Below are 26,588 nucleotides of genomic sequence, written 5' to 3' on the forward strand. Positions count from 1 at the left end.
GCAACTACCTCGAGATTAACATCCCAATGCCATCCGAAATGTTTATATATTTGTTTAACCTCATTGTTAACATTGTATTATCAAATTTAACTTTTTATCACAGACAAATATCCCCTTTATATTCTTCTATAGGCATGTATACAAGTTGGATTAAGTGCTAAACTTGCATTGACGAAACCCCTACAGATTAGACTCCAGTTAATTATATTAATAATTGGATTTTTTATTTAGGTTTTGGTTGGAGAGAATCCGTACTGAATTTGACCCATTAAAGTTGCAGCATTAAAACGTTTATATTATAGGCTTGGTTGAGTATGGATATGTCGGGGCAGGATGGATCCGGTACCCCCTCTTTTATCTAGCCGACTTGAATAGGAATTGCTTTTGATTCGGTTCAATATCAAATATGACTTGTTGACCCAGTACATAATCACCAAGCATTTATTCAAAGTAGGAAGCACAAGATCAAGATCAAACCTACCAAACCGCAGGCTCTTCATGGTATAACCAGTGAGCCTCATGTGCAAATTCAGATTAGCAGAATGTGTAGGTTGTTCAGTGGGCTGTGCCCCATGTATTTTATAACTGGTGTAGAGTGTTATCATTGATTCCACAGCCTGCTGAACAGCTAAAGCATTGAACTAATCTTATCAACGACGTCTGCTTCAATCATAACCTCAACTGTTTGAAGCTTCCCAAAGAAATGTCTGCTTGTGGCTAGAAATTTAGCCGATACTCAACCTGCTAAGCAGATTATTATTGATCATATTATCCAGAAAAGAAAAAAAATATAAAGAACAAAGAACAAAAATCAATGAAATGAACTCAGAGAGAATTTGGGCCTCATTCACCCACTTGATCATTGAAATTTTGAGACTTGAATGAACAAAATGCATGAGGGGAGGGACCAAAAGGATACAATGTGATCTCACCATCCATTTCTATTTATTGCGGTTGGGGGTTGGGGAGGAATAAGGGAGGAAAAGAAACAAGAGAATCAAATATAGAACGCCTCCCTCCCTCAATCCACACAAAATTACAAATGACAAGAAGTCCTCGGTAATATATCATAACGTCTACCATCTTATTGCCATGCCTCTATTGTTCATATGTGGCAAGCATCTCCTCATCTTCAGTACATTAATTCAACATGGGCTCCTAAGCTTCACTGAGGATGAATGCATATAAAAACTGCCAAAGCTGCAGGATTTTTGCACAGACAGTCTTTCGATTTCAAAGTTTCAAACCAAAGATATTTAACTTCAGATTCGAGATCATGGCGCTGCTATAACATACCATATCCAATTGATTACTCCTGCTGTTTCTACCTTGGTTCATATGCCTTAAAGGTTGTACTCTCATCTGATGATGAAGTAGGTAAGATAAAAGATTTGATGGACGTGGTTGGATCCATGATAGTAGAATTTAGAAAAGGAGGTTGCCTTGGCAAAGGAATAGACACACTTTTATCAGTAAGCATCTGAACAACATCAGGCATGAATGGTCTCAAAGAAACTGAAGCTTGTGTACAAAGAAGTCCAATTTGGAGCACATCTGATGCTTCCTTCACTGGAAAATCATCTTTCAGGCATGGGTCAACACATTCTGGCAGTGTATTAGATTGGAAATGCTTCCAAACCTGAGATCATAATGAACAATTTGACTAAATGGAAGGAACGCTTTATGCCACTACATACATGTAAGAGCAAGAAGGAATATGAGATAGACTGAATGTTGTCCAAATAAGAATATGAATCTTACTCTTTGTAGAACAGAACCAGTCTCCTGTACGAAAATCGTGTTCTTTCTACCACATACAATCTCAAGGACCAGCACCCCAAAACTATAAACATCTGCCTTTTCTGTTAGCTGCCCTCGAACAAGATATTCAGGAGCCATGTACCCGCTGCACCAAGAAGACACTTAATAATAGACTTGTAGAAATACTTCCAAAAGACAACAGAGAAGAAAAAAAATGGATACCTAGAAGCAAGTATGTTTAGTCAAATACTTATCAAAACGTAAACAGTAACTGAAACTTCATGGAGAGATAAATGAGTATTTGGGTCAGTGGACGCCTCACCCTGTATCGGGTTCCTGCTGTTATACACATGTAGAAATTTCTTTACCAACACAAAAAAGGGAGAAAATATATTGTCATTGTCAATGGGTTTATTTCAAAATCAGTGAAGAAAGTTCCGGACAAGTCAACCACTAGAACTGATACTTGATATTAGACAGCATTAAGATCTCCATTAGAACAATGATGCTAAATCATTAAATTCTATACTACAAAATAAATGCACGTTGGTTTGTAGTTCAATAAATCCTGAACCAATAAAAAAGTGTGGCATGTGCACTCAATGTGTAGAGAAAGGAAGAAAAAAGACATGTATTCTTGTCTATAGAGTAAAAAAATACAAGTTTAGCACAGCTAATTATTTCTGACTACTTATTAGAATCCATGATTCTTTTCTCTATACAAGAATCTTTAACTAAAAGAGCTAATGAGAAACTGCTTATTGTATTATTAAAGGACAACCATTGTCTTCACTCTACATTAATTGCTAGAGTTACTAATATCCTTACGTAGATATATTGCATGGACTTCATGAGAATGATAGAGAAAATTTACTGATAGATGAGCTCTTTCTTACAGTGTCCCTGCGATTCCAGTGCTAATGTGAGTTTTATCAGCTCCAAAGCATCGAGCCAGTCCAAAATCAGCAATTTTTGCAGTCAGATTCTCATCAAGGAGAATGTTGCTACTTTTAATGTCCCTGTGGATTATTCTTGTTTGAGAACCTTGATGTAGATATGCAAGTCCTTCTGCTATCCCAACAATAATATTAAACCTCTGCCGCCAACTTATCATTTGGGTCTGGTTATCATCTGTGTGCAAGAAAGAAATATACAGATCATATCTCATTTATTTCCATTTGTAATGAATATATATTGTCCACTTATAGTCATATTAATAAGTTTAATCTAGGAATTTGAAGATGTTAATTCTGGAATTCTCAAGCAGTGTAAACTTGTTTGAAATTCAATAGCAAAGGAAACCAGAAATTTAAGTAAAGAAACTTAAAATTGGGTATTGAGAAATGAGAGATTTGCAACTGGCTCTGCCAGAGGACTTACCAAAAAGGATTTGGTCAAGGCTTTTATTTGGCACAAACTCATAGACTAGAAGACTCTCTGGGCCTTCAATGCTACAACCCAAGAGTTTTACAAGGTTCTTGTGCTGAATCCCACCGATCAAGTTTACTTCATTGAAGAATTCATCCACCCATTGCCTGGTGTTAAAAAACAACCTCTTAACAGCTATGACCCTTCCATCAGGAAGAGTCCCCTTGAATACTGAACCAGCTCCTCCTTGGCCTATTTTATTTGAGAGATTGAAAAAGTCTGTAGCCACTTCCAGTGTCTCATACTTGAAGTTCAAATTAGACTTATTCACAGTGGATGCAAACCTACCGAGGTTACTCTTTTCTATAGGATGCAAGAGAAGACAACTATATCAGAACCCTCAATAGATAAGATGGAGAACCACAAAATCTAATCGAGTCAATTTATGTTTCTTTTACAGTTATTAATAACATTGCTATTATTGGAGTTGTACCTTTTCTGCTCTTTAATATTCTTCTGTAGCCGACCCAAGAGCCAAAAAGAATAAGCACAGAGAGGGCAATTGCTGCCAAAGTAATTGCAACAATAAGACCTGTATCAGCTGAGCCTGAAACAACAAGAAACAGAGAAGAAAATCAAATGAACTTATAGATAATGTTAACCAGCAACCACATGTCCAAATCCTCATATTCCACCAGTAATAATAACTAGAAGTATAGCTGAGTAGCTAAATGCAAGAACCAACACAACCACATCATCCTGGGCCAGTGCAAAGCAGGGAAGAACAGATTCCTCTTCATCAGAAACACAGAAACCATGAACTCCAGAAATACAAAAGTCATGATAACACCTAAGACACAGATATACGAAGATGCAGCATTATTTCATTAATCGATTTAAAGATTCATATAGTTAGAGTTTTACAGGATTGAGTAATTTACTATTCTGTCCCTTTTCTATCAGAGAAAAAAGAAAACAACAATAATATACACTACACTATAATAGCACTGTAAGACACATTAAACCAGCACAACAACCCAACATCCCCGTGAAATATGGAAAAAGAAAAAAAAAATCAGACTAAAGTATTAACAGTAGAAACTAGATTTGATCCTAAAGTTAAAGAAAAAACAAAAAGAAGATGCAAATTTGGAATACATCCCCATACAGAAAAGGGAGGAGAGAGAGAGCCCAAACTGTGGAGCATCAAGAACAACCAAAACCCAGAACTCAATTTACTTCATGCGACAACATATTTAAAACTAAAAACACACACACAAGAAGAAAAACCATTCTTACCTGCTGTATGCATTTCTGAAAAGTCGTTATAAAACTTCTCCGTTGAGTACCTCAAATAGCACCCGGCGTTCAAAGCCCTCCCTTGACTTGCCGGAGCACACCCTCTGATTGCACTCCCCCCCTTCTGCAAGCACTGCCTACATCCGTTTTTGCTCAGCGTCTTCCAACATTGCGCCAAGGCGTAAACCGAAAAGATTCTATTTTTCACCTCCGTCACTCCAAATCCGTCGTTCAACAATGCAATATCCGTTACATTGATGATCGCTTGCCCGACTTTATTTGCAAACTCCAATTTCATGTCATTTTTGAGGATACCACCATCGGTTGAACCACAAACCACTTTGTCGTGTTGAGGATCGAGGGATTCGTTGTAAAAATTGTAAGTGTCATAACGGAGGAAACACCCATCCAAAAACATTCGACCTGAGTTGGCGGGAAGGCAGCTGGGAAGCTTAGTTCGGCTCTCGGCGAAGCAGAGGAGGCAGTCAGTCAGGGAGAGGTCGCCGTGGCATTGAGCTAGGCCGTATATAGAGGGAGAGTTGCTGCTGGGAGAAGAGGAGGTGGTTTGGGTTCCCCAACGTTGGACATTGACGCGTTGAGCAAGACCTTCCATTTCTTTAACGAAAATCGGGACGAAATTGGTGCCCGTCTGGCTCCGAGAGGATCCGCAAAGTAGGGCAGCTCGGGAGATTCGTGGATCGGAAAGGGAGGGTGAGAAGAAGAATGAGAGAGCGAAGAAGAAGACTATGAGATGTCGAAGCATTAGGAACGAGAAAATTGTTCAACTTCAATTGGGTTTCTTGAATTTCGTTATTTTTTCGTTTAGATGCTGTGTAGCAGGAGAAAAAGATAACAGGACAGATGAATGGATATCCAAACTGGTAAGTTTATATTTCCATGAAACATCTCTCTCTCCTGCTGTTTCTCTCTCTTATTTCTGAAGGATTTATTTCTTTTTTTTTCCAGATTACCCTTATTTCTATTCTAATTGAGATTAGGTTGCATACAGTTGGTGAGGCAGGGAGGGAGGGAAAGAAGGTGGGATGGACTATTACTTGGTTGATATTTTGACTCAAAAAGAGAGAGAGATGCTTCAGCCTCCAATCTCTGGTTACAACTTGGAAGTTCAGTGCAGAGATTGAATTTCGGTTGTAGCCAAATGATGGCGGTTCTTTGACTGTTTGTAGCAGAGACGTGAGATAAAATGGGTTTGGGCCTTGGTGGATGGGGTACCCCTGTTAGGATGGAGCGCAACTGACGGCGACGAAATCGTCGGAGGCATCTTTGTGAGGTAGGTGAGTGGTGAGGTTAATTAAATTATTCTCCCAGCAGCAGGCACCGCTCCAAAAGTCCAAACTGGACAAAACTCCATCAACTATCCCACAATTACTTGAACTATTCACATAGTTTCGGAATTTCATTAAAGTATCCTGAATTTTTAGAATCTATTTAAAATATCTATGAATTTTCAAAAGTATGGCAAATACTACCCTTATGTTAGTCATCCGGCACGTTCCATTTACATGTAACATCGCGTGAGCCTTTTCTTAAGACCCGTTTGGCGCATCTTTTTTGAAAGATGTTTTGATAATTCTGATAGTTAAAAGATGTATTGAGATTTTGTATGAAGATCTGAGTATTTTGAAACATGTTTGGCAGATGCGTGTCTTTTGTGTAAAAATAGAACGCGAAAGATGTGAGAAACTTCATTTAGAGTTTCTCGAAATCAGCCTAGAATGAGCTTTTTGTGTCTTTTTGGCATTCCATCTTTTGACTATTAGATCTTTCGTGCACCAAACGAAAATAGACCAAAAATCCGTTTTCCCAACATGTAAACTAGGGCTGTTCACGGGTTGGGTTGGGTCAGTTTAATGCGGTTTTTCCAACCGACCCAACCTGGTCAGGTTACCTGACATAGAAACCGAAACCGAAACCGACCCAGTGTTAAGCAAAACCGACCTGGTCGGTTTGAGTCGGGTTGGGTCGGTTTCGGTTCTAAGTTCATCCCTATGATAAAATCTTGCTAATTTTAAAAACAGTCATAAAGTGAACATCATTTCAGTCATCTCCTATGATAAAATTTAAATGAAAAGTTAATCACAAAAGTTGTTCATTAATCACTATTCACTAATCCAAAGTTTCTTGCAACCATTCAAAAACTAGGTGGCCTAATGGGCTTTGGAACTTCATGTTTGAACTAGGAACTAAGTCGGTTCAGTTCAGGTCGATTTTTGGTTTTCTTGTATGAAAACCGAAACCGACCCGAATCATCGATTTAAGAATTTGCACAACCCGAAACCGATCCGTACTGATGAAAACCCGACCAACTCAGATTGGGTCGGTTTGGATTGGTGGGTTTGAGCCTTCTTATGAACAGCCCTAATGTAAACAACCAAAAGACTGCACAGGCATACTAAACGGGCCCTTAATTTTTGAAAACCCAATTTTTCCCTCACCACCGACCTTAGTACCTTATCCATTTAAGGCCTTAAAAGGATTAACCCTAACCGATTATATGATTTGGGTTCTCAAAATTTGAAGAATAATCGAGGGTAAAAAAGATTTCTTTCTTTTTATCTCATTTAAAGATAAAATGTAACCAAAATTGAATTTCTAAAAGTTCAAGGGTAATTTAAACAAGTTGTGAAGTTTTAAGAAATTGTGAAATAGTTCAGGGGGGTACTTCAAATAATTAATTCGTCCAAAAATTAAATGACTGCATACGTGTAATGTACCAGTTTCCAGATTAATTTATGTATAGATGCTGCAGACTGCAGTTGGGGGAATTCTGCATCGTATGTATCCGTACTTCTCCGATAAGTTTATGATGTCTGAAAAGGTATGATATCGAAGAGTGAACGTCCTTTGCGTTTGCGGAACCAAATCATGAAACAACAACAATATCGGTATGTGTACGTAAGTGACCGGTGTGAAGCGGCCTTAACTGGGCATGGGTGCGTTATATATGATTGGGTTTCTATTAAGGGCAAATTTTGTGGTTTAATATTAATAAAAGAATATAATTAAAAAAATTTAAAAAATAGGTTAACTTTTTAAAAATAATATCAATAAAGGGTAATAATACTGTTCATCTTCTTCTTCTTGCCTTTTGTTCATCAAAGCCACCACCCGCCGCCGCCTTCACCTTCGACAACATTGCTGGAGGTGGCCGGAGGTAGAGGTGGCGACGACGGCAATGACACTAGTGGTTTCTCTGTCCAACGCCGCCACCTCTGCCTCTACCTCTAGCAACGTTGTCGAAAATGGGTGGAGACAGAGGTGGCGGGCAGAGGAATAACCACCAGCATCGTCGTCGCCACCTCTGCCTCCAGCCACCTCCGACAATGTTGCCGGAGTCAAGAGGCAGAGGTGGGCAGAGGCTTTGGCGGGCGACAACGAACGGTGGTGGCGAACGACGGCTTTGGTGAACAAATGACAAGAAGAAAAAGATGAACGGTATTTTTGTTCTTTATTGATATTATTTTTAAAAAATTAACCTATTTTTAAAATTTTTTTAAATATATTACTTTTATTAATATTAAACCCCAAAAATTACCCTTATATGCTATTACCCTATATGATCCATGATTCATGACTCATGAAAGGAGATGATGAATCCCGACGGACCCACCCCATCCATTTCCATCGTCTCAGACTCTCAATAGTGGGCCAGTGGTTGGCTGGCTGGCTACACCTTCCTTAGACTGAAAAAATGTCATCAGTTGGGTTGGGCCCTTTAGTGCTTATGAAGAGGTCTTTTATTCAAAATCCATATATAATATTAAGTCATTATATTTGTTAATTGATAAGGCCAAACTGACTCAATTAATAACTCATTTAGGAGGTTTCAAGCTACCTTGGTAAGATTAATTACTATGTTATCCAATATTTTATCATTTAATTAATTTATTCACTGAAGTTTCATTAATCTCATCCATTTCATCTGTTTTCAAACAGCCCCCAGAGATTCATTCGTCCAAATATATTGACTTTCGTTTATTTGACTATATATGTAAAATCTAGAACAACGTGATTGACAAGTGAATCCTCTAGAAAATGGAAAGCAATTTGAGTTTCTATTGACGTCAGAGCGCTATTTGGCCAAAGTTTTTCCACATGTTAATTGGAGTGATGTGGCAAGTTATGTGGACCCATCTGATGAGGTAGCAGGATTCATGTGTTCATCACTAATTGGCTCGAGTCTTTTGTCATTTCGGCCACCAATTTAATTTCATGTTAATAAAACAAAATAAAATAAAGAAAGAAAGAAACAAACAAGTTTCTTCTGTGTTAAGACTTTAGAGTCATAGCTTGCGTGTTTGGGGTTTGAAAGAAAAAGTAGAGAAATGAAGATAAAGGTAAGGAAACTTACTGCCTTAAGGTCTTGACAGTGTATTTGACTTCATAAAGATTGTATGAATCTTTTAACCTTTCTAGCTGTGCTATTTTGATTGTTTTCTTTCCCTTTTTTTTTTTTTGTTGAAACCTCAGGCTTAACTACTTTGATAGCTAAATAGTCAATGAATCCTATATAAAATAATAAATATAATATTGTGGTCTATCTTCTGTTAATTAATAATTAATTTGTTTATATTATAGCATATTAAATCTAATCACCTTATATAAAAAGCAGAATAAAAACTTAGACGAGTCATGATTTCTCAAGGTACTTTTGCCCATTCAGTTATTGTTTATTCGTCTCAATATATTTTCCTTTGAAGTAAATAATCAATAGATATTATAATTGATTATTATTACCAATTTTTTGTTGTACTTCTGCTTTAAAAAGCTAAAAGCACACTTAAAGGTTGGGTTGTCTGATTTAAAGAATTTCAATTATATTTGGCTCAGCTTAGGGTTTGGGCCCATTAAAAAGTTGACAAATTTCTAACCCAACCCAAGTTGCGCCATTTAGAAAATACAATTTTTTTCATTTGATATTTTCTACTGAAAACTAGTATTTAATGTATGAATTAAAAAAAAGATGATGATATGAACCGATTTAAATGAAAATTTTGAAGACAAAGCTTTGATGGGTGTAATTGAGCCGAGTATAAGGCTGTTTAAGTTCGAACTAACTCAAAACTTGAAATTCAACTTGAGCTTGATTGAGTTTCAAGTTTCTAGCTCAGACTCGACTCTTGTCAATACTTCAAGCTATTCGAGCTTGGTTAGACTCAAGCCAGTTATAAATAAATTACTATTAAAAATTATATATATTAAAAAATTATAGATAAATTACTATTATAAATATTATAAAGGAAATATATTATGAAAATTGATTATAATTTTATTTGTATTTATATTATAAACATAAATACATTAAAAATAGTATTTTATTATGAACTTGATTAGGCTTGCGAACCACTTGAGCCAAGAACTGCAGAAGCTCAAACTTTTGAGTCAAGCTTGACTCGAACTTTATTACTTTAAGCTGAGTTTGAGTATTTAGCCAGTTGAGACTGACTAGCTCACAGGGCTTAGCAAAAATTGCATTATTGATGTAGTAGCAACTAGCAAATTGATGCACTTGATTTCTGCAACTTAACTATCTTGCATTCATTAATATTGTCTGGATGTAAAATCGAGATCTCAACTTAAAATTTGCTTACTTTTCTTTGATCCAAATTTCATAAAATATACATTCTTACTATCATGTGCAACCAATCACACCTTTTGCTGCAGGGAAGGTTTTGCCTGGTTTTTAATATCAAATGATGCCTACAGTTTATAGCAAATGCCCAGCTTCTTAAGTCTCACTTATTCCCATTCTATCAATATATATATATATATATATATATCCAGACAAAAAAGGGCTTATTTATAAAAAAGTTAAAAAAAGGCTTGTTTTGGTTTATTGTCGATCAACGAGGGCTGTTATCCAATCCAACGACGACTGGCATTGGATGAAGGCCTTTGGTCAAATAGAAAATAGGGGCTATTTTGTCAAAAAAATAAAAAAGGGTATAAGAATCACATTCCTGGGGAGCATATGGGGGATTCCTATTTTACCTAGAATGGAAATCCCATTTTGATCAACCAAATGGTTGGAATCGGAATGGGCTATTCCATTCCAATTCCGATTCCAGGTGCCTATCCCTTGAGTTCACATCTCCCCCCCACAACACCTCATAGCACATTCCCACCGTGTGTATTGGGAATATTTCCCGATGATGACTGATATTATCATCGGGAGATATTGCCAATACACAAAGGGGATGTGCTGTGGGGCGGAGATGTGATCATTTATTCCTTATTCCTTGTGCACCTTGAAAATGACTAGAAAACATGATGTTTCGTAAATAGGCCTTATCCATGTGGCCTTCGATTCGTTCCTAGAAGGCTCCCTCCTTTATTAATGTTCTCTTACTACTGTCCTAACTCATCACTCTCGCCGTACTTCATTTTGACTAACAAAAATCCTAGTTGGCAAGCCCTTTTGATCCCACTCCAGCCGGCTCAAAGGTACCCCATACTTTAGGGGTACTGACAGATAGGTACCTTGAACATTTAATTGCAACACTTGAGTATCTTGAATTTTAAAAAATAGACACTTGAGTATATCCTATAGTATTTTTGAGATCATTCTATCAAGTAAAATGATCACCAAAGAATGCTATTGTTAGAAAATTTGAGTATATTGTTTTCTGTCCATGTGAGAATGTCATTGTGGGGAGATGTTCGGTTACCTGAGAATGATCTCAGAAATACATAAAAAAGGGTATTTTTAACATTTTGTAACATTTAATTGATGGAATACTAACAGATAGATCTAAGTGTATTTTTTAGAGTTCAGGATACTCAAGTGTTGCAATTAAAAGTTCGGAATACCTATGTGTCACTACCCCCAAAGTACATGGTACTATATGTAATTTACCCTTATATTGGGTTGGATAGATTGAACCAATATTGGATCCATTGATAGAAGATACGAGTACAGGTGTCAACCAAGTGTTAATGTGAGCAGGTTCAGATTGGATTTGCTCGCATATGTTTTTCTGGTATCATGTTTTTTCTGTTATCATAGATTTTCCCAACCATAAATTTATGGAATGAAAATCATTAGGCTACGTTTGGATGGAGTGTAAAACCCGATTTGATGTATTTTTACACTCCGATTTAGTCTTGTGACCATTTGGATGGAGTGTCAAAATACACCGAAGCAGTTCAACTTTTGTATTTATAGATCTAACCGGTTTTCATTTACATTAGTGTATTTTTGTATTCACACCTCAAACAAACAAAGCCTTAATGACAACTAACAAGATCATTAAAAGCAAAAAGCATTATATAGCCCCTTGAAGACAAACGAAATAGACAAATAAATACCCTATAGATAAATAAAATAAAATGAGTATCCATAACTTCATACACTAATTTTTTGGTTGACACCCCATAGGCATATATGTGGCTGTGTATTAAGATAAATAGATTATGATATTATGTAGAGGAGCTATAACCTATAATGATAGAATCGGATTGCTCAAAGGTCCTAATCTGAAGTAAAATAAGGTTGACAAAAAATCAACCCTAATCCAGTCGTCAATCCCGACCCAATGAGACCATATTTCTTAGGTTTATGTTGTAGAGAACTTTTGGTGGTCATTGATTTGCAGTGCCAATAGGCTTATAGGCAGGTCACAATTATCCATCATTCAACATTCGATGTTGACTGCTTAAAAATAGAGTTCAATCAATGAATTGGACCTCCATTTACTGGTCAGAGTCGGACTGAACTATTGACTGGGTTTCCCCGGCCCATTTATTCCAAGCCAAAGTGATGAAAATACATTGTTAAACAAAATAAAAAACAAAACAGGTGATTTACAAAAGCTCGTGCCATTAAGCCATAGAAATTAGACATTTATCTTAGGGTCATTTACTACAAGTCTACGAACACTCCCTATAGTTTCTTGAATTTATTGAAACCTATTCATAGGTTTTCATTTTACTAAATACACCACCTATAGTTTGTATCCTATTTATTTTGTCTTTTGAAAATAATAACATTATCACCTAAACTGAGTGAAAAATATTCAAAGGCATGTGCCCTGATTGTTTATTTGAAAATTATCCTTAATACTTCTTTGTAAAATAAAATTGACCAAATAGAGACAAATAAGGTAATTGTTTATATTTTTTATTAGGGGTAAAAATGATATTTTAAATTTTATTTTTTTATTAAATTTATTCAAATGAACATTAGGATCAAAACTATTATTTTCTACTGTCATTTCAATAAAAATATCGATTAAATTAATTAATTTAAAACTATAAAGGGTGTTTTAGTAAAATACAAATTATACGATAGATTTTAGTAAATCCATAAAACTATAGAAGGTGTTTAAGTAAATTACCTTTTATTAAATTAAGATTTAAAAAAATAATAAAGAAAAAACAAGATGTGGACTTTACTTTGATTTCCTTTGTTTACCAACCCACTATTTGTTAATTTACTTGAAATTTTTATCAGAAAAACGTAAAGAATCCGGATGGTAAAACGTATAGCATCCGTTGTTTCTTTGTGTATATTCAAATCTAGCGCACTGGAGTCTGGAAATTTTGGATGGCTCGGCTCTCATCATCGTCATCAAGCTGAATTGACCGGACGTCGCTCCGCTGATGCCACCCTCATGGGCCATGGCAACTCAGGTCCTCAGTCGCAGCAGCAAAAAAAAACAATTGCACCGCCTAGTTTAGGTGGCCGACTACTACGAACCGAAAACCAAAGAAGTCAAAGCAATTGAGGAGAGGCAACAAAAGAATAAGAATGCGATATCATTCTCAATTCTCATCAAGAGCTTAGCGACCCAAGCGTCCATGTGGGTCGGTATATGTCACCTCAGGTACCTGTATGCATGGTCCATGTGTTGGGATTTGAAAAGACATTCTTGGGTCCCCCTTCAACCGTAGGACGCCAATACTTTTGACTTGTGCCCAAAGTTGGGGACCATGCGGCTTGCTGTTGCGGGCCGTCGATCAAAATTCAAAATTCAAAAGGATTCTTGGGTTCCGTACGTGTGATGCACGTAGACTTGTTCATGGGCCGGCCCGGCCCATGGACGGGCTTGAACACGCAAATGAGCCCGCAGGTTTGATCTTGGGCCAAAAAGCCCGGTCAGCAATAAATTCGAGCCGGGTTTGAAATTTGCCAAAATAGCTCGGCCCGGCCTAACTTATAGACTAAATCCAAAAATCCTAATATCCTAATCTTTCTCATTCATCTATTTCCACATTTCCTGTTAGTCGAACTGCCCAGTGCCGAACCTCTCTTCTCTTCACATCCTCATACTATCAAGCAGCCGCAGAACCAGCGAACATTCGCCAGCGCAACAACTCCGGTAGACCGGCGGTGAGTCTTTTTTCTCTCTCTCTCTCTCTCATACACGAACTGACTCCTCTTTTCACTGTCAAAATCGCATCTCATAGGCGAACTGACTCCGGTAGACCGGCTGGTGAATCCTCTCTCTCTCTCTCTCTCTCTCTCTCTCACACACACACACACACACACGCGCGAACTCAACACTAGCGAACACAATCACCGGCGGTGAGTTTTTTCTTCTTTTAGGTCGAGTTTCGGGCTTTTTATTAGGGCCGGGCTCGGGCCGATGTTATAGGCCCATTGGTTGGTCCGGGCTTGGGCTCGAGCCTAACAAAATCATGTTTATGAAGAGTAAAAGCTCGGCTCGAGCCCGATCCATGAACAGGTCTAGATGCACGATTTTTTTTCCTTGAACAAAGTAGAAGTGGAATTAGTCTATTAGAATGGAATTAATTCAAAATTGATTTTAATTCCTTATTAATTATTTTAAACTTTTATTAATATAATTATCTTTAAATAGAATTTAAATTAATAAAAAATAATTTAAAATTTTAAACTACCCTTACATCTATAAAAAAAGTGGAATGGACCATTTGCTTTTTTATTTTTCTTAAGGCTACGTTTGAAAACGATGCAAATGGAGTGTAAATCCCGGTTCATGGTAAATTTGCACTCTAGTTCACTTTTGCTTGTGTTTGACAACATTACATTTATGCATTGACAAATGACAGACCAATGCATATTTACATTGATAAAAAAATGTAAAAGTACATCAATAAGAAAGAAGTAAATTTGCATTCATGTGGTTTTTTGATAAAAAAAAAGCATATACTTTATTAGAACTCATGTTTGCATCCATTACAGCTAAAAGTCTGTTTGGTAAAAAGTAAATTTGTCAGTGCAAAACTAACCCAATTTTGTATTTTATATGAACCGATTTACACTCTACATATTTGCATCATTTTCAAACACAGCCTAAGGCTCAGTTTGGAAGGAGTACTAATACAAATATTTAGAGTGCAAAATCTTATATTTTGTATCATTTTGTATGTATTAACACTGTACCCATTTGCATTTATATTTTTTCCAAACTGAGCCTTGGAAGGAGTACAAATACAAATATGTACATTTTGCATTATTTTGTATGTATTTGTACTGTACATATCTGTATTTGTACTCTTTCCAAACTGAGCCTAACTAATAAAATATCCTTATTTTCTAATTTGAATCCTCGATGTTGTAAGAGTAAAATCGTAAATTTAATTAATAATTATCATTTCATCATATCCCTTCATATTAAGTCCCATAACTAATTTATTGACTCCCATTTCACTTATTAAATTCTATATTTAAGGTACTTTTGTTTCTCACCATTAAATTCTACAAATTTAATTTATAACCAATAATTTTAACTTTATAAAAGCCTATATTTTTTTTTTCTAATTTAAGGTACCTACCCAAATATTTGTGTTTTACTAATTAAAAGGTTTCCTATATATAGTTGGTAACTGATTTACATAATTGATCCTCCTCCGTTAGATGGAAGTGGAAAATGATGTTTTAAACATAGTGTCCACTCAAATGAAGTTAATTAAAAGGAAACCCAACTATGACACATAAACATGGATCATGAAAAAGAGACGCCGTAATGAGCTTATAGTTCTAATTGATGCAACCCAACTATGACCCATAAACATGGATCATGATCCCCATGATTGACATATCTTCTTCATCTTAAGTTCGGTGTACATTATTTACATTCTAAATCTCTTATTATCAGACAAGACAAAGACAAAAATGCGTAGTAGTTCAGAAAATGGGACCCCTAAAGAATCTTTTACTCAAACTTCAGAAGTCCATACGGCATGCGTTAATTGTTATAGATGAAGCAATGAACCCCATGTGATGATGCTAGCTAGCAATATGGAATCTGGATTAGTATATGACTGACGCATGCTTCCAAGTTCCGACCCAATTTACGTCTGTCTACCTTGTTTCAAGTCCGACCCTTTTAACCCAACAAATCAATATATTAGCTAGATCAGTAAATTAATCCTTGGTAGAGTCATGAGTCATCCCTAGGTTTAACCATGACCAAAATTTCCTTTTGGCGTTCTGGGGTGGGGGTGGGGGGGAGAGAGTTAACCGTAGTCGTTAATGGCGGATTATGAAAAAGAGAAAGGCGAAAATCTTCTGAAAAACAATGGAGATGTTTATCTATCTATAGTCAGTACACGTATTAGATGATGGGGAAGAGTGTAGGCCTGAGGCGTTTAAGGGTTCACAAATAAAAGGAGGCTTGGAAGGCCTGGGGATTTCCAAATCTTTTCGTTTGATCATTTGGATTACCTCTGTCATTTCAGGGCGCAACATCAGAGATTCTTGAGTGCACAGAAGACCCACTTGAACAATCCTTGTGACTTCTTCTATGTCTTCAATCTCCAGGCTCTCATCTATGATTTCTGATACCGTATTCGACTGAAAGTGCCGCCATGCCTGTTTTAAGAGATGGGTTCACGTTCACCATATATGAAATGAAACATATTCATATATATATATATATATATATATATATATATATATATATATATATATATATATATATATATTTAAAATCTATGTAAATTAATGCAGAAACACAGAAATATCTGAAAACATTGTTAATGGGATTTACACAGGTAACTAGGGTGTCGAGGGAATTATCTGGCTGGAATTTGTTATTCTGAATTCCACCGACGATTTCCAGTATCAGAATTCCAAAGCTGTACACATCTGCTTTGTCTGTTAGAAGCCCACGAGTAATGTACTCAGGAGCCATGTATCCCCTTAAAAAAAAAAAAAAAAAAAAACAGAAAACTAAAAATGTTAAAACCCTCCAAAATGGTTTTAAACATTTAATGAAATCTGGAGATTCATCAGCTGATGCTAAGACTAATTGGGGATTCTTGTGTTAAGAAAGCCCATGTCTCAAGCTAGCCCTTGCTAGAATAATTGAAAAGAAAACTAATACTTACAATGTGCCTGCAATATTAGCAGAGTTCTCGGTGGTCTTTTCAGTAGTAGTGCTGCAAAATCTAGCTAGACCAAAATCTGCAATCTTGGGTCTATAACGCAAGTCTAGCAAGATGTTACTTGCCTTGACATCTCTGTGAACAATCGTCACATCACACCGTTTGTGAAGATATTCTAGGCCCTCAGCTGTTCCCATGATTATATTCAGCCTTTTGTTCCAGTCCAATTCTTTCTTCTTTTCTGGGTCTGCCTTCCATGGATATATATATATATATATATAGGAATTAGGAGGAGGAAATCATTCATAACTCAGAAAATTTTCACACAGATGCATATATACATGACATGAATCTAGGAATCTCCTACTATTTGTGCATCTATTTACACATTTAAATGTCCATTAATAATTCAGTCATTCCAAGAGGAACCCAATAAAAGAATAAAGCAGAATTATCAAGTAACCTTTTTCTTTTTTTAATTAAGTAGTTTCATTTCCATTTTGATTAACATTAATTAGAGCTTTAGCTAAATTTGGTTTCTATTTTAGTATTAGAGTTTAGGGTCTCTAGATAAAATGTGTAGGGTCAATTATTCAAAAAAAAAAAAAAAACTAATTTTATGTTGTGGTGACCCGTACGTACTTCCCCATCATAGCTCTCTCTTGCTTACCAATTTAACCTTTTCTTTTATCTGTAAGATTAGTCTGAGTTCTGTTACTTATAATGAGCTCTTGCTTACCAAATATGTAACAATCGAGGCTTTTGTTAGGTACAAATTCGTAAATAAGGAGACTAACTTCGTTGGTGATGCAGAAACCCAGGAAACGAGCCAAGTTCCTGTGGGTTGCCCGACTAATGATGTTAATCTCATTGTGGATCTCCTGATTACGATTGAAGTAGTTCACATACAGCCGCTTGATTGCTATTTCCCTACCGTCTCCTAGAGTTCCCTGCTTATTGGAAACACAACACAGACAACAACTAGTGTTAAGACTTGAGATTTATAAGTTAAGTTTTGCTGACATTAATTAGCATGAAATTAAGAATTAATTAGTTAATACCTTGAATACCTCTCCATATCCTCCATTACCAAGTTTGTTAGCTTGACTGAAGTAGTCTGTTGCCTTCTCCAAGGTCGAGTACTTGAAATGCATGGTCCTCGCGAACATTGAAGTCTCCACCACGTCCAATTCTTAATAGTTTTATTACAAATTAATGAAATGGGGATGAGGAGCACAAACGAAAAGAAAACATCTAGAAATTGAAAAAGTGACTTCTCTGTCTGTCAACTATGATCTGATCGGTTTTCATTATGAGAAACAAAGACTACTGAAGCTTGAATTAATTAATTTATGGTGTGGTGCTAAGATTGATTAATTAATTGTTACCTGCTTTCCTTCTTCTCTGCCTATGTAGACCTTTGTAGATGACATCACCCAGGCAGATCCCCACGAAGATAGAGAGTATGCAGACAGTAGCAAAAACAAAAACGAAGGTGGTGAATGAAAAAAGAGATCCTACAAAGATCAAACACAACATTATTGAACAAAATCTTCTGATCTAGCTGCTTATAGTTATATATATACTTAATTAGGACGTATATAATTAATCACGTAAGACTTAGGAGGGAGGGGGCCGGGTTGCTAGTTCTATGCTTCTAGCTACGTATATACGACGTACGACTTACCTTTTCTTGAGAAGAGATCTTCGTTGTCGTTCAAAAATTTATAATCGGAGTATCTTAAGAAGCAGCCAGCATCAACTGCACGGCCTTCCGTCGACGGCAGACAAGTGAGGATGTTGGTTGCAGCGTTTTGCAGGCAAGACAAGCAGGACTCCTCATTCAGCGTCTTCCAGCAATTTGCAAGTGCAAATACTGATCCAGAGCCCCATCTCTCAGATCCGTCTCCATACCCATGGTTGGTAACTGCTATCTTCACCACTCTATCGAGCAGTAGCTTGATGGTGGCGTTAAAATCTATTGGCGTAGTAGACTCCGTCATTCCGCATACCTGTTTCACCATTCAATTACAGGAATATAATCAATATATTTATATATGTATCGTATGTATATGCGAATGTGGTTAATATATATAAGAGGATTTGATGGAGGAAATTAAAGAAAATTGTTACGTACTGAGGAGTCTGAGGGTAAGACGCTCTCGTTGAAAAAATCGTAACTGTCGAACCTGGCGAAACAACCGTCGAGATAAATGCGTCCGGCGGTCTTGGGGAAGCAACCCGGGAGGAGGGTGAGGCAGAAGTTGGTGCAGATGACGCAGTCGTCGTATGTTAGGTCGCCGTGGCACTGAGCCATGACATAGATCTGCTGTAGGCCTTCTCCCACGACCGCTGTCCCAAAACCATTCATGTAAATTTCGTCTTTGATTATTTTCAGAGTCTTTGTGAATTCATCGACGTACAGCCTGCTATCGTTTGATGTCACATTTCCACAAATCCTTGCGACGATATCAGTTCGAGGGTTTGCCTTCGTTACCAGCTGTTTCAACAATGGCATGAAGAGGAGGATGTAGATCAGCCGAGTTTCCATCGATATCACATGAGGCCCAGACAGAAACAGACGTACAGATGCAGAAAGGAACAACAACTAATGGAGATGATCGTTTATCCTTCTTCTTCCCATTATTATTTTTAGTTTACTCATTTGTGGTGTTTATTTATCCATCTAAACTAAATATCCTAAGTATTAATTCTTTCTTAACTTAAACGGCTGGACGGGATAATTAAGGGGGTGTTTGTTGATGTGAATGGTTTTGTTTTCTAAAACAAAATAGTTGTATGCCATGTCAGCAAAACAATACATTCTTGATGATGCGTTGTGTCACTTGTTTTTTGTTTTATAAACTAAAACAAAAAAAAGTATGAATTATTTAAAATGTAATCCAAATGTGAAATGTGATGCAACTGGGGCCCAATCAAAATCTTCAAAACTTGAGAATGTAGAAAATAATTGTTGTGCGCTACTGCTATTTTAATATTCAGTAGTTGATGATTCGATGTCTTCACATTATTAACACTATTCTAGCCACGTGGAGGAAGATGTGGCAAGTAAGAGTCTACGATTTGGCAGAAAAGTAACCTTCTAGATCGGCGATCTATTGGGGATAGTATCGAATCTTTGTCCTCAAAAATTTCAATAAAGATCAGGCAATCTGTTTGGTTTTCGGTGCGTGCCAGACTGCCGTGCTTTGAACCTTGCGTAGTGTCCACGTAGCAAACCATTAAGCTTGTTTTAGCCTTTTGATTGCTCCATCACACCCATAAATTCATCACTCTTTTATAAGGGGCAAATTTCTTAAGAGTATTAATTAAAAGTAATAGGAAATTGATTAACTCTACAATTGACATCATGTCATATTTGTTATTTATTATTTATCAAATTTTTAAAATCAAGCAAGCGCCCGTCATTTTCTCCGAAGCTGTATGCGTCTACACTCTACAATATTGGAGAAATGTCCAGGCAAGCTGGTGTGCTTCCGTGAAAAGCTATTGGTGAGACATTTAAGGTGGTGGCTTTTTTGGTAGGATGGCAGACACCAGGAGGGTGTTTGGAACTGTATGTGCGCGTTTATTAAATAAATACTGTTATATGGGCGTTATTTCAGCATTTGCCCTATTATCTGAATTTGTATGTATAGAAATTTGTAAAATTAAGTTTCGGTTTATGTGGGAAGCTTTATTTTAGTGCTTCCTCCAACATGTAGATTTTATTCACTATTTTGTTGATGTGATGCCTATTCACACCTAAGTATTAATAAACGGATTTATTATTGTTTTTCTTAATTTTCTAAACAAATCAAATACAAAATATTTAGTAAATAAGCATTCACTGTTCCAAACAAATAAAATACAAAATGTTGAATTAAGCTGTCCAGTTCAAGTGGGATGGAGGGATCGACGTTGGGGTTTTCATTGAAACAATTTGGGTTGCTGGTAGGGGTGTACATTTGGTCAGTTCAGTTCAGTTCAAACCCATGAACTAACCAACTATTCAGCTTGGTCATATCCCACAACCGAACCAAATCGGTTTGATTTTTTGACAATTTAAAAAACAAAAGAACTCGGTTTTTGAGACAGGGGGAAAAGGGAAAAAAAATCAAATCGGCAACTCCAGTCTAATTGTACTCTTTTGAGTTTTCCAAATTGGCAAATCCTAGTATTTACTATGTAGTATCACACTCCTGTAGTCCCACTATTAGTTATTAATTATTAATTAATTTAAAGTAGTGTTTTTATTTATTATTGATACTAATTTCATTTGGACCCAAAGCCCAAAGTGGTTCACTGGCTCTACAGTTCCGTTGTATTAAACTCTTATATACATACAATTATATATAGTATAGTAATTCAGTTTTCGGTTCGGTTCGGTTCGGTTAATTTTTGTAAATAAATCCAATCAAAACCGAAAACTGATTTTTTAACACATCAAAAATCGAAATTTGGTTTCTAATTCAAATTTGAACACCCCTAATCGTTAGAGACTATGTATTTAGTAAACTGGTATATTATGCTAACCTGGAAGATAATATTGGATTTTCAAAATGTTTTATGTGTCGTGTGATGTCACATATGTATAGATTGTGATATAATATTAACGAACGCTAACGATAGAAGTAGAACTAAACCATATAAATTAAAATTCTAAAAGAGTATAACATCCCGACGCACATTCACATTGGAAATGTTTCTTCTACTTTTTTTTTTTTTGTTAAATTCCAAACTGAAGTTCCTGCCCACTACTCTCCATCCGCCTTAAATTGCAAGATACCTGTAATTTCATGTAGAATTTTAGCTTTCAGGATATCCCATCACAAATAATAGAAAGATTCTTATTTCTTAATTAAGCAGTGCATATCTCTGGGTTGGGACTTTTCTTTATTTCTTTTTCTTTTTTTTTTTCTTGTTCTCTATCAAATAACGATCGATATGATGCAAGACCAACCCCGCAATCTAATGCGTGATTAGTCATTTCCGATTCAAAGAAACATTGCGTGAATTGCTTTTAAAGAAAATATATAATATATAATTATATATCAACCAAACCAATGGATGATGAAGATTATCCTTTTAAATTTTGGCAAATAAGCTGCAGATCATCGTGGCAGTGGGCTCCACGAATTTGTCGGTCCTAGATTCGGTACTGGGATCAATATTACTTAATTACCATCTCAGTTTCAATTCCCTACAATGCATCGATCCGTCACAAATCCCAGATGTGGTGTATGGAGTATGGTGATTCAGTATTTCGATACAACTCCCGTAAATGCAAGCAACAATTAACTCTAAATAATCAAAACAATATAATTTTGAAATTGAAGAAAAATATAGTTAACTTTTTGCACTAATTTTCTTTTAATTTCTGAAATTATATTAACTGATGTTGCTTAATCCGAGGTGGTGTGAAATGAGGAGGGCAACCTGATAGTCCTTGCTAGCAGGGTGGTGCCGAGTTACAAGAACGAGGCCATGCTGCAAGACCTATGATCAAGAAAGGAGAAGTTAGAGGCCCGAGGAGTTATCCCTGCGTTAGCACTCCGGCACTCAAGTCAGTAGAAGGTGGTAGATGGTCGGGCCGAGCTATAAAGATGTTGGTCCGAGCAGAATAGCAGTATGGGTGTCAGAAGTTGGAATCCCTTACCTTGAGCATGGAATACCTTCTTATAGTTGTGGACCCATGCCCTGGTCAGATCAATCTCCCGGGGTTGTCGAGATGAGGTGAGTCGTCGAGGTATTTGGGACAGAGTCCTAATCCCCGGCAGAGTTGTCTTCCTTACTCATCTTTATTCGTAGTTATGCTTATCCGCACCACGAGTAACTGACGTGGCTGAGGGGATAAGATGAGGGGCCACAGTAATAGTTGTAGCCCGGCCAAGGCCGTGGAATGAGTGTGTGTTGCGGAGCTCGCCGAGCTATGCTGATGTGGCTGGACTAACCGGGCAATGACTGGTTGGCCACGTGTCTCACTGGACCAGCTTAGCCATGACCCGAACACCACTCCCCCAGTTCTGATGTCGAGGCATGAGGTGTTCGGTCGAGGTGTAGCGCGGCATGACACCTTGTTCCTCAGTTGAGGAATTCCAAATCGAGTTCTAGTTGAAGTATGGATGAGTGTCGGGTCCACTTGATGTTCCTTGGTGTTTGCTAGAATGTGAGATCTACGCAATGTCGGCTGTGGCCAGGGAGTCCTTCAATCGTCGGCGGCAGAACTCTAAGAATTCTAACTTCGGAATCCGAACACCACTCCCCCAATTCTAGAGCCGAGGAGGAGGAGGAGTGCTCGGCCAAAGCGTTGCACGGTCGTGTAGCTCGACAGGGCACCAAGGTGTCAAGATGAGTTTCGGGGTTTGTCTTTTTGAGGGAGCCGAGGAAGGGCTCTTTGTTCCTCGGCTGAAATGCTATGTGGTCACTTAGCTCGGCCGGGTGTCGAGGAAGGGCTTTCTGATTCCTGGTGAAGGCCAAGCTTCGGTGTTGAGGCTACTGTAATGCTCAGACATGGCGTGTCGAGGAAGGGCTTTCTAACACCGGTGGAGGCCAAGCTTCAGTGTTGAGGCCACTGTGATGCTCGGCCATGGTGTGCCAAGGAAGAGCTTTCTAACGTCGGTGGAGGCTGAGCTTTGGTTTTGAGGCCACTGTGATGCTCGACCATGGTGTGCTAAGCTCCAAAGTCGGGGGTTTAACTCGGCCAGGTGCCGAGGAAGGCTCCGCTGCGTCAGTGGAGGCCGAGCCTTGGTGTTGAGGCCATTGTGATGCTTGGCCATGGTGTGCCAAGGAAGGGTGTTGAGCTGTCTGTCCTTCGGCTGAGGAACTTGCTCTTAAAATTTCGGAATCCAAACACCACTCCCCCAGTTTCGAATTCGAAGAGTGAAGTGCTCGACTGAGTTATAGCGTGGCCTCCTTTGGTCTGTGTCCTGAGGAGATCCGAGGAGTTAATTGGACCGGTGGTCCTGGGTGAACCCTGGGCTTCCGTGGTGTCGGTTGGACCGGTGCTGAAGGGCGAACAGGGGCAATTAATGCTCTGAACGTTGCTTGTCAAGGTCGTCGCTTCGGTTCTCGAGGCCTTGCGCATGTGGTAAAAATCGCGTTGATTGGTCTTCCCGAGCTTCATTAGGGCGGCGGTTGATCTGGCTTCGATTTGCGCTCCTGGGGGTTATAAGAAGGGGTGGACGGGCATATCTCCTTTGCCATTTGCAAGGGAAGTTGCCTAGATTGCTTGGCGAGGTGTTGTTGGTGTTGCTCGGACTTTGCTCTTGTTCCTCAACTCTAAGTTCAGTAAGATGTCTTCCTCATCCTCCCATTGTTCTTCTGCTTCTAGTTCTTTGGGTTCTAGTGAGTCTAACTATGAGCCGGAGGTTGGGGATTTCGAGGCTGCCGAGGTTGCTCCCTCTGGGGTAGAAGTTGAGTTTCCCTTGCGATCTAGTCGTCGGTTCGAGACCATGCCTTGCGTCTTGACCCCTGGGGATATAGCTCAGATCCGAGCTATGTACGATATCCTCGAGGAATTCAGGATGAGGTGCCCGCAGCTCGACGAGATGGCGATAAATGCTCAGCCCGACAAAATTTGTGTTCACGAGAGTAGCTTGGACGTCGGGCTGGGATTTCCTCTGCCTGAAGGGATCGTCGGGGTGCTTGAGTGGTACCGAGTATTGCAAGTGCAGCTGATGCCGAACTCCTTTAGGTTTTTGTTCGTTCTTATGTCGTACTGCGCGGTTCGCAATATCGAGCTGACCCTTGGCATAGTGAGCTTCCTCCTTTAATTAAAGCATCACCAGCAGGGGGTATTACTACTTTTTGATTAGGAAGAACGTCTGGGTGTTAGTCGGAGCCCCCGATTCTGTGAAGCATTGGAATGAGACTTTCTTCTTCATGCATTGTCTTGGGGGGTTCCCCCTTTCTACTACGCTACAGGTGCTGAGGATGAAAGAACCCCAACCTCTGTGGTTAGCGCTCACATAGGAGGAGAGGTCAGCTCTGAGCATGATTCACGAGATAGATGTGATAGCACATACATGCTCAGAGATGTTGATGCTCGCCGGGTTGATGCAAAGGGTAGTCGGGTTGTACTTATTGCTTTGATTCCGCGATGCAGGTGTGGAGATGGCAACCTAGGAAGAAATTATCCGCCGCATGAGAGAGAACCGACAAAGGCAGCGCCGGGTTGGTGCACCACCATAGGACCGCCCCGAGGTGGTCCCTCCTCCTAGGTCTTCTGAGAGAGCGCCCCATCGCCACAAAAGAGTTAGGTAGCGGGGCAATGATGACGAGGACATCGCCGTCGTGGATCCTGAGGAGGTTCGTACATTACCGAGGAAGTAGCTTGGATATAGACATGCCACGTTGGTCGGTCCGTACTAGGGACGGGCTAGAGACCCCAGGAGTTCCCGAGCAGCTGCTTCGAGGAATGATGATGGCGTACATTATCGAGGAAGCCACGAGCATTGGAAGTAGTGCCCTGAAATGTTTGCTTATTCAAGCTGCGGCTCAGATTAGCTCGTATTCATTCTTGTTGCTTTTAAGTAGATTTTTTCATGCTAAGGATACTTCTAATGTTCACAGAACGTGTGCTTGGAAATAGCTCTCGTTGACCACCTCCGACACTTGCATGGACTGTACGAGGTGGAGCATTCCGAGTACTTTGATAAAAGGCTCAGTTACACCAGCTTCGGGCGGCAAGGGGATGATCAGCCGCGTTAGAGATGGTCGCCGAGCTAAAGGCATAGTTGGCTGAGCAGGCGGGTGTGGTGCGTAGCATGAGGCATGAGATTTCCGAGCTAAAGGCAGAGAGGGAGCGGCTGAGGCAGGAGGTGGCCGAGGAAGCAGTGGATCGGTATAAGGCCTCGGTGGAGCTTCGGCAGGATATGGACCAGTATGCCTCGACTTCCTTTGAAGCTGGATTCAATGTTTTCCATAGGAGGGCTCTGCGTCACTGCCCAGAGTTAAGTGAGATTGCCCGAACTTGGGAGCCGTATGACTTAGACACTCCACCTGCTTCGAACAATCTTATCGATGTGGAAGCCAATAGGGACTACGATGGTGAAGATGGTGAGGGCGGTGACGAGGCCATTGATCCCCCTGTCGAGGATTGAAGAGCTGCGGGTTCCTCTGTTTTTCTTGTTCTTGTAATGGCTCGGTATGCCGATCTTTCATCCATTGTACCAACTGTTTAACTTAATGAAACCTTTTGTTCTAAACTCGTGTGTATGCTTTTTTTTGTGTTCCTCGGCCTTGCCTTGATCGAGATCTTCAGTCTCCGTCTAGTGAGGCTGGAGTATATTCCGAGCTCTCATCTCTAGGATGTTCAGTTTCTGGTCTCGGGAGCGTTTGGGGCCCTTCGAGGGATAGTTGTTGCTTAGCTAGCTCTTGACTGACTATTAGTCAGTGAGTGAGTGAAGTTTGATGACCGCCTTCGGGCCTTGGTGGGCGGGGACATTCCTCTCCACCTTAGGCTCGACCGTCAACAACCAAGTCGAATTACTTGGTCAGCAATGCGCTGCCAAGCTATGCATGAGGGGCTCAGGCCGTTTCAAAGATCAGCTGAGTCAGTGAGGTGCGACGAGCTACGCATGTGTCACTCGACGGTGTAGCACGGTTGTGTAGTGTGGCTCTATGTGCGTACAGTGGTGTGTGTGTGTGTGTGTGTGCAAAGTGTAGGACAATCGGGTGTGTAGCTTGAATTAAACACTTTGCATTAGTCACCAAACTATTAATAATACATCCAAAGATTCCCTGTTTTCCAATTTCTCAATATTGGTTGTCTATCAAGGTCTTCGAGTTTGTTGGTGCCCGGCCCAAGAACCTTGGTGACTCTG

At 38.9% G+C, this 26,588-nt stretch overlaps 2 protein-coding genes across 5 annotated transcripts; both read right to left on the reverse strand.

Moving 5' to 3' along the window:
* Positions 1–828: 828 nt before the first annotated feature.
* On the reverse strand, positions 829–5,777 carry LOC104593145 (cysteine-rich receptor-like protein kinase 42). Of its 2 annotated transcripts, none has more exons than XM_010252862.3 (6): positions 4,429–5,769; positions 3,623–3,736; positions 3,142–3,492; positions 2,658–2,892; positions 1,762–1,906; positions 829–1,639 (listed from the first exon to the last, which is right to left on the reverse strand). In XM_010252862.3, the coding sequence occupies exons 1-6, from the start codon at positions 5,189–5,191 to the stop codon at positions 1,325–1,327; spliced, it is 1,923 nt and encodes a 640-aa protein (XP_010251164.1). In that variant the 5' UTR covers positions 5,192–5,769; the 3' UTR covers positions 829–1,324. The 2 variants fall into 2 exon arrangements, with proteins under 2 accessions (XP_010251164.1, XP_088758375.1); XM_088902249.1 differs by lacking the exon at positions 829–1,639 and adding an exon at positions 1,984–2,100 and having other exon boundaries at positions 1,769–1,906; positions 4,429–5,777.
* A 9,845-nt stretch (positions 5,778–15,622) lies between these two features.
* On the reverse strand, positions 15,623–19,379 carry LOC104593308 (cysteine-rich receptor-like protein kinase 46). 3 transcript variants are annotated; one of them, XM_088901381.1, is made up of 9 exons: positions 18,899–19,379; positions 18,449–18,773; positions 18,150–18,278; positions 17,823–17,953; positions 17,501–17,711; positions 16,765–17,008; positions 16,425–16,575; positions 16,100–16,246; positions 15,623–15,758 (listed from the first exon to the last, which is right to left on the reverse strand). In XM_088901381.1, exons 1-9 carry the CDS (start codon positions 19,310–19,312, stop codon positions 15,747–15,749), a joined length of 1,764 nt encoding a protein of 587 aa, XP_088757507.1. In that variant the 5' UTR covers positions 19,313–19,379; the 3' UTR covers positions 15,623–15,746. The 3 variants fall into 3 exon arrangements, with proteins under 3 accessions (XP_088757507.1, XP_088757506.1, XP_010251363.2); XM_088901380.1 differs by lacking the exon at positions 15,623–15,758 and having other exon boundaries at positions 15,901–16,246; positions 16,765–17,012; positions 17,559–17,711; XM_010253061.3 differs by lacking the exon at positions 15,623–15,758 and having other exon boundaries at positions 15,901–16,246.
* Positions 19,380–26,588: the final 7,209 nt, after the last annotated feature.

This window comes from Nelumbo nucifera, chromosome 3 (genome assembly GCF_055504915.1).
Source record: "Nelumbo nucifera cultivar China Antique chromosome 3, China Antique-T2T, whole genome shotgun sequence".
NCBI classification, from domain to species: Eukaryota; Viridiplantae; Streptophyta; class Magnoliopsida; order Proteales; family Nelumbonaceae; genus Nelumbo; species Nelumbo nucifera.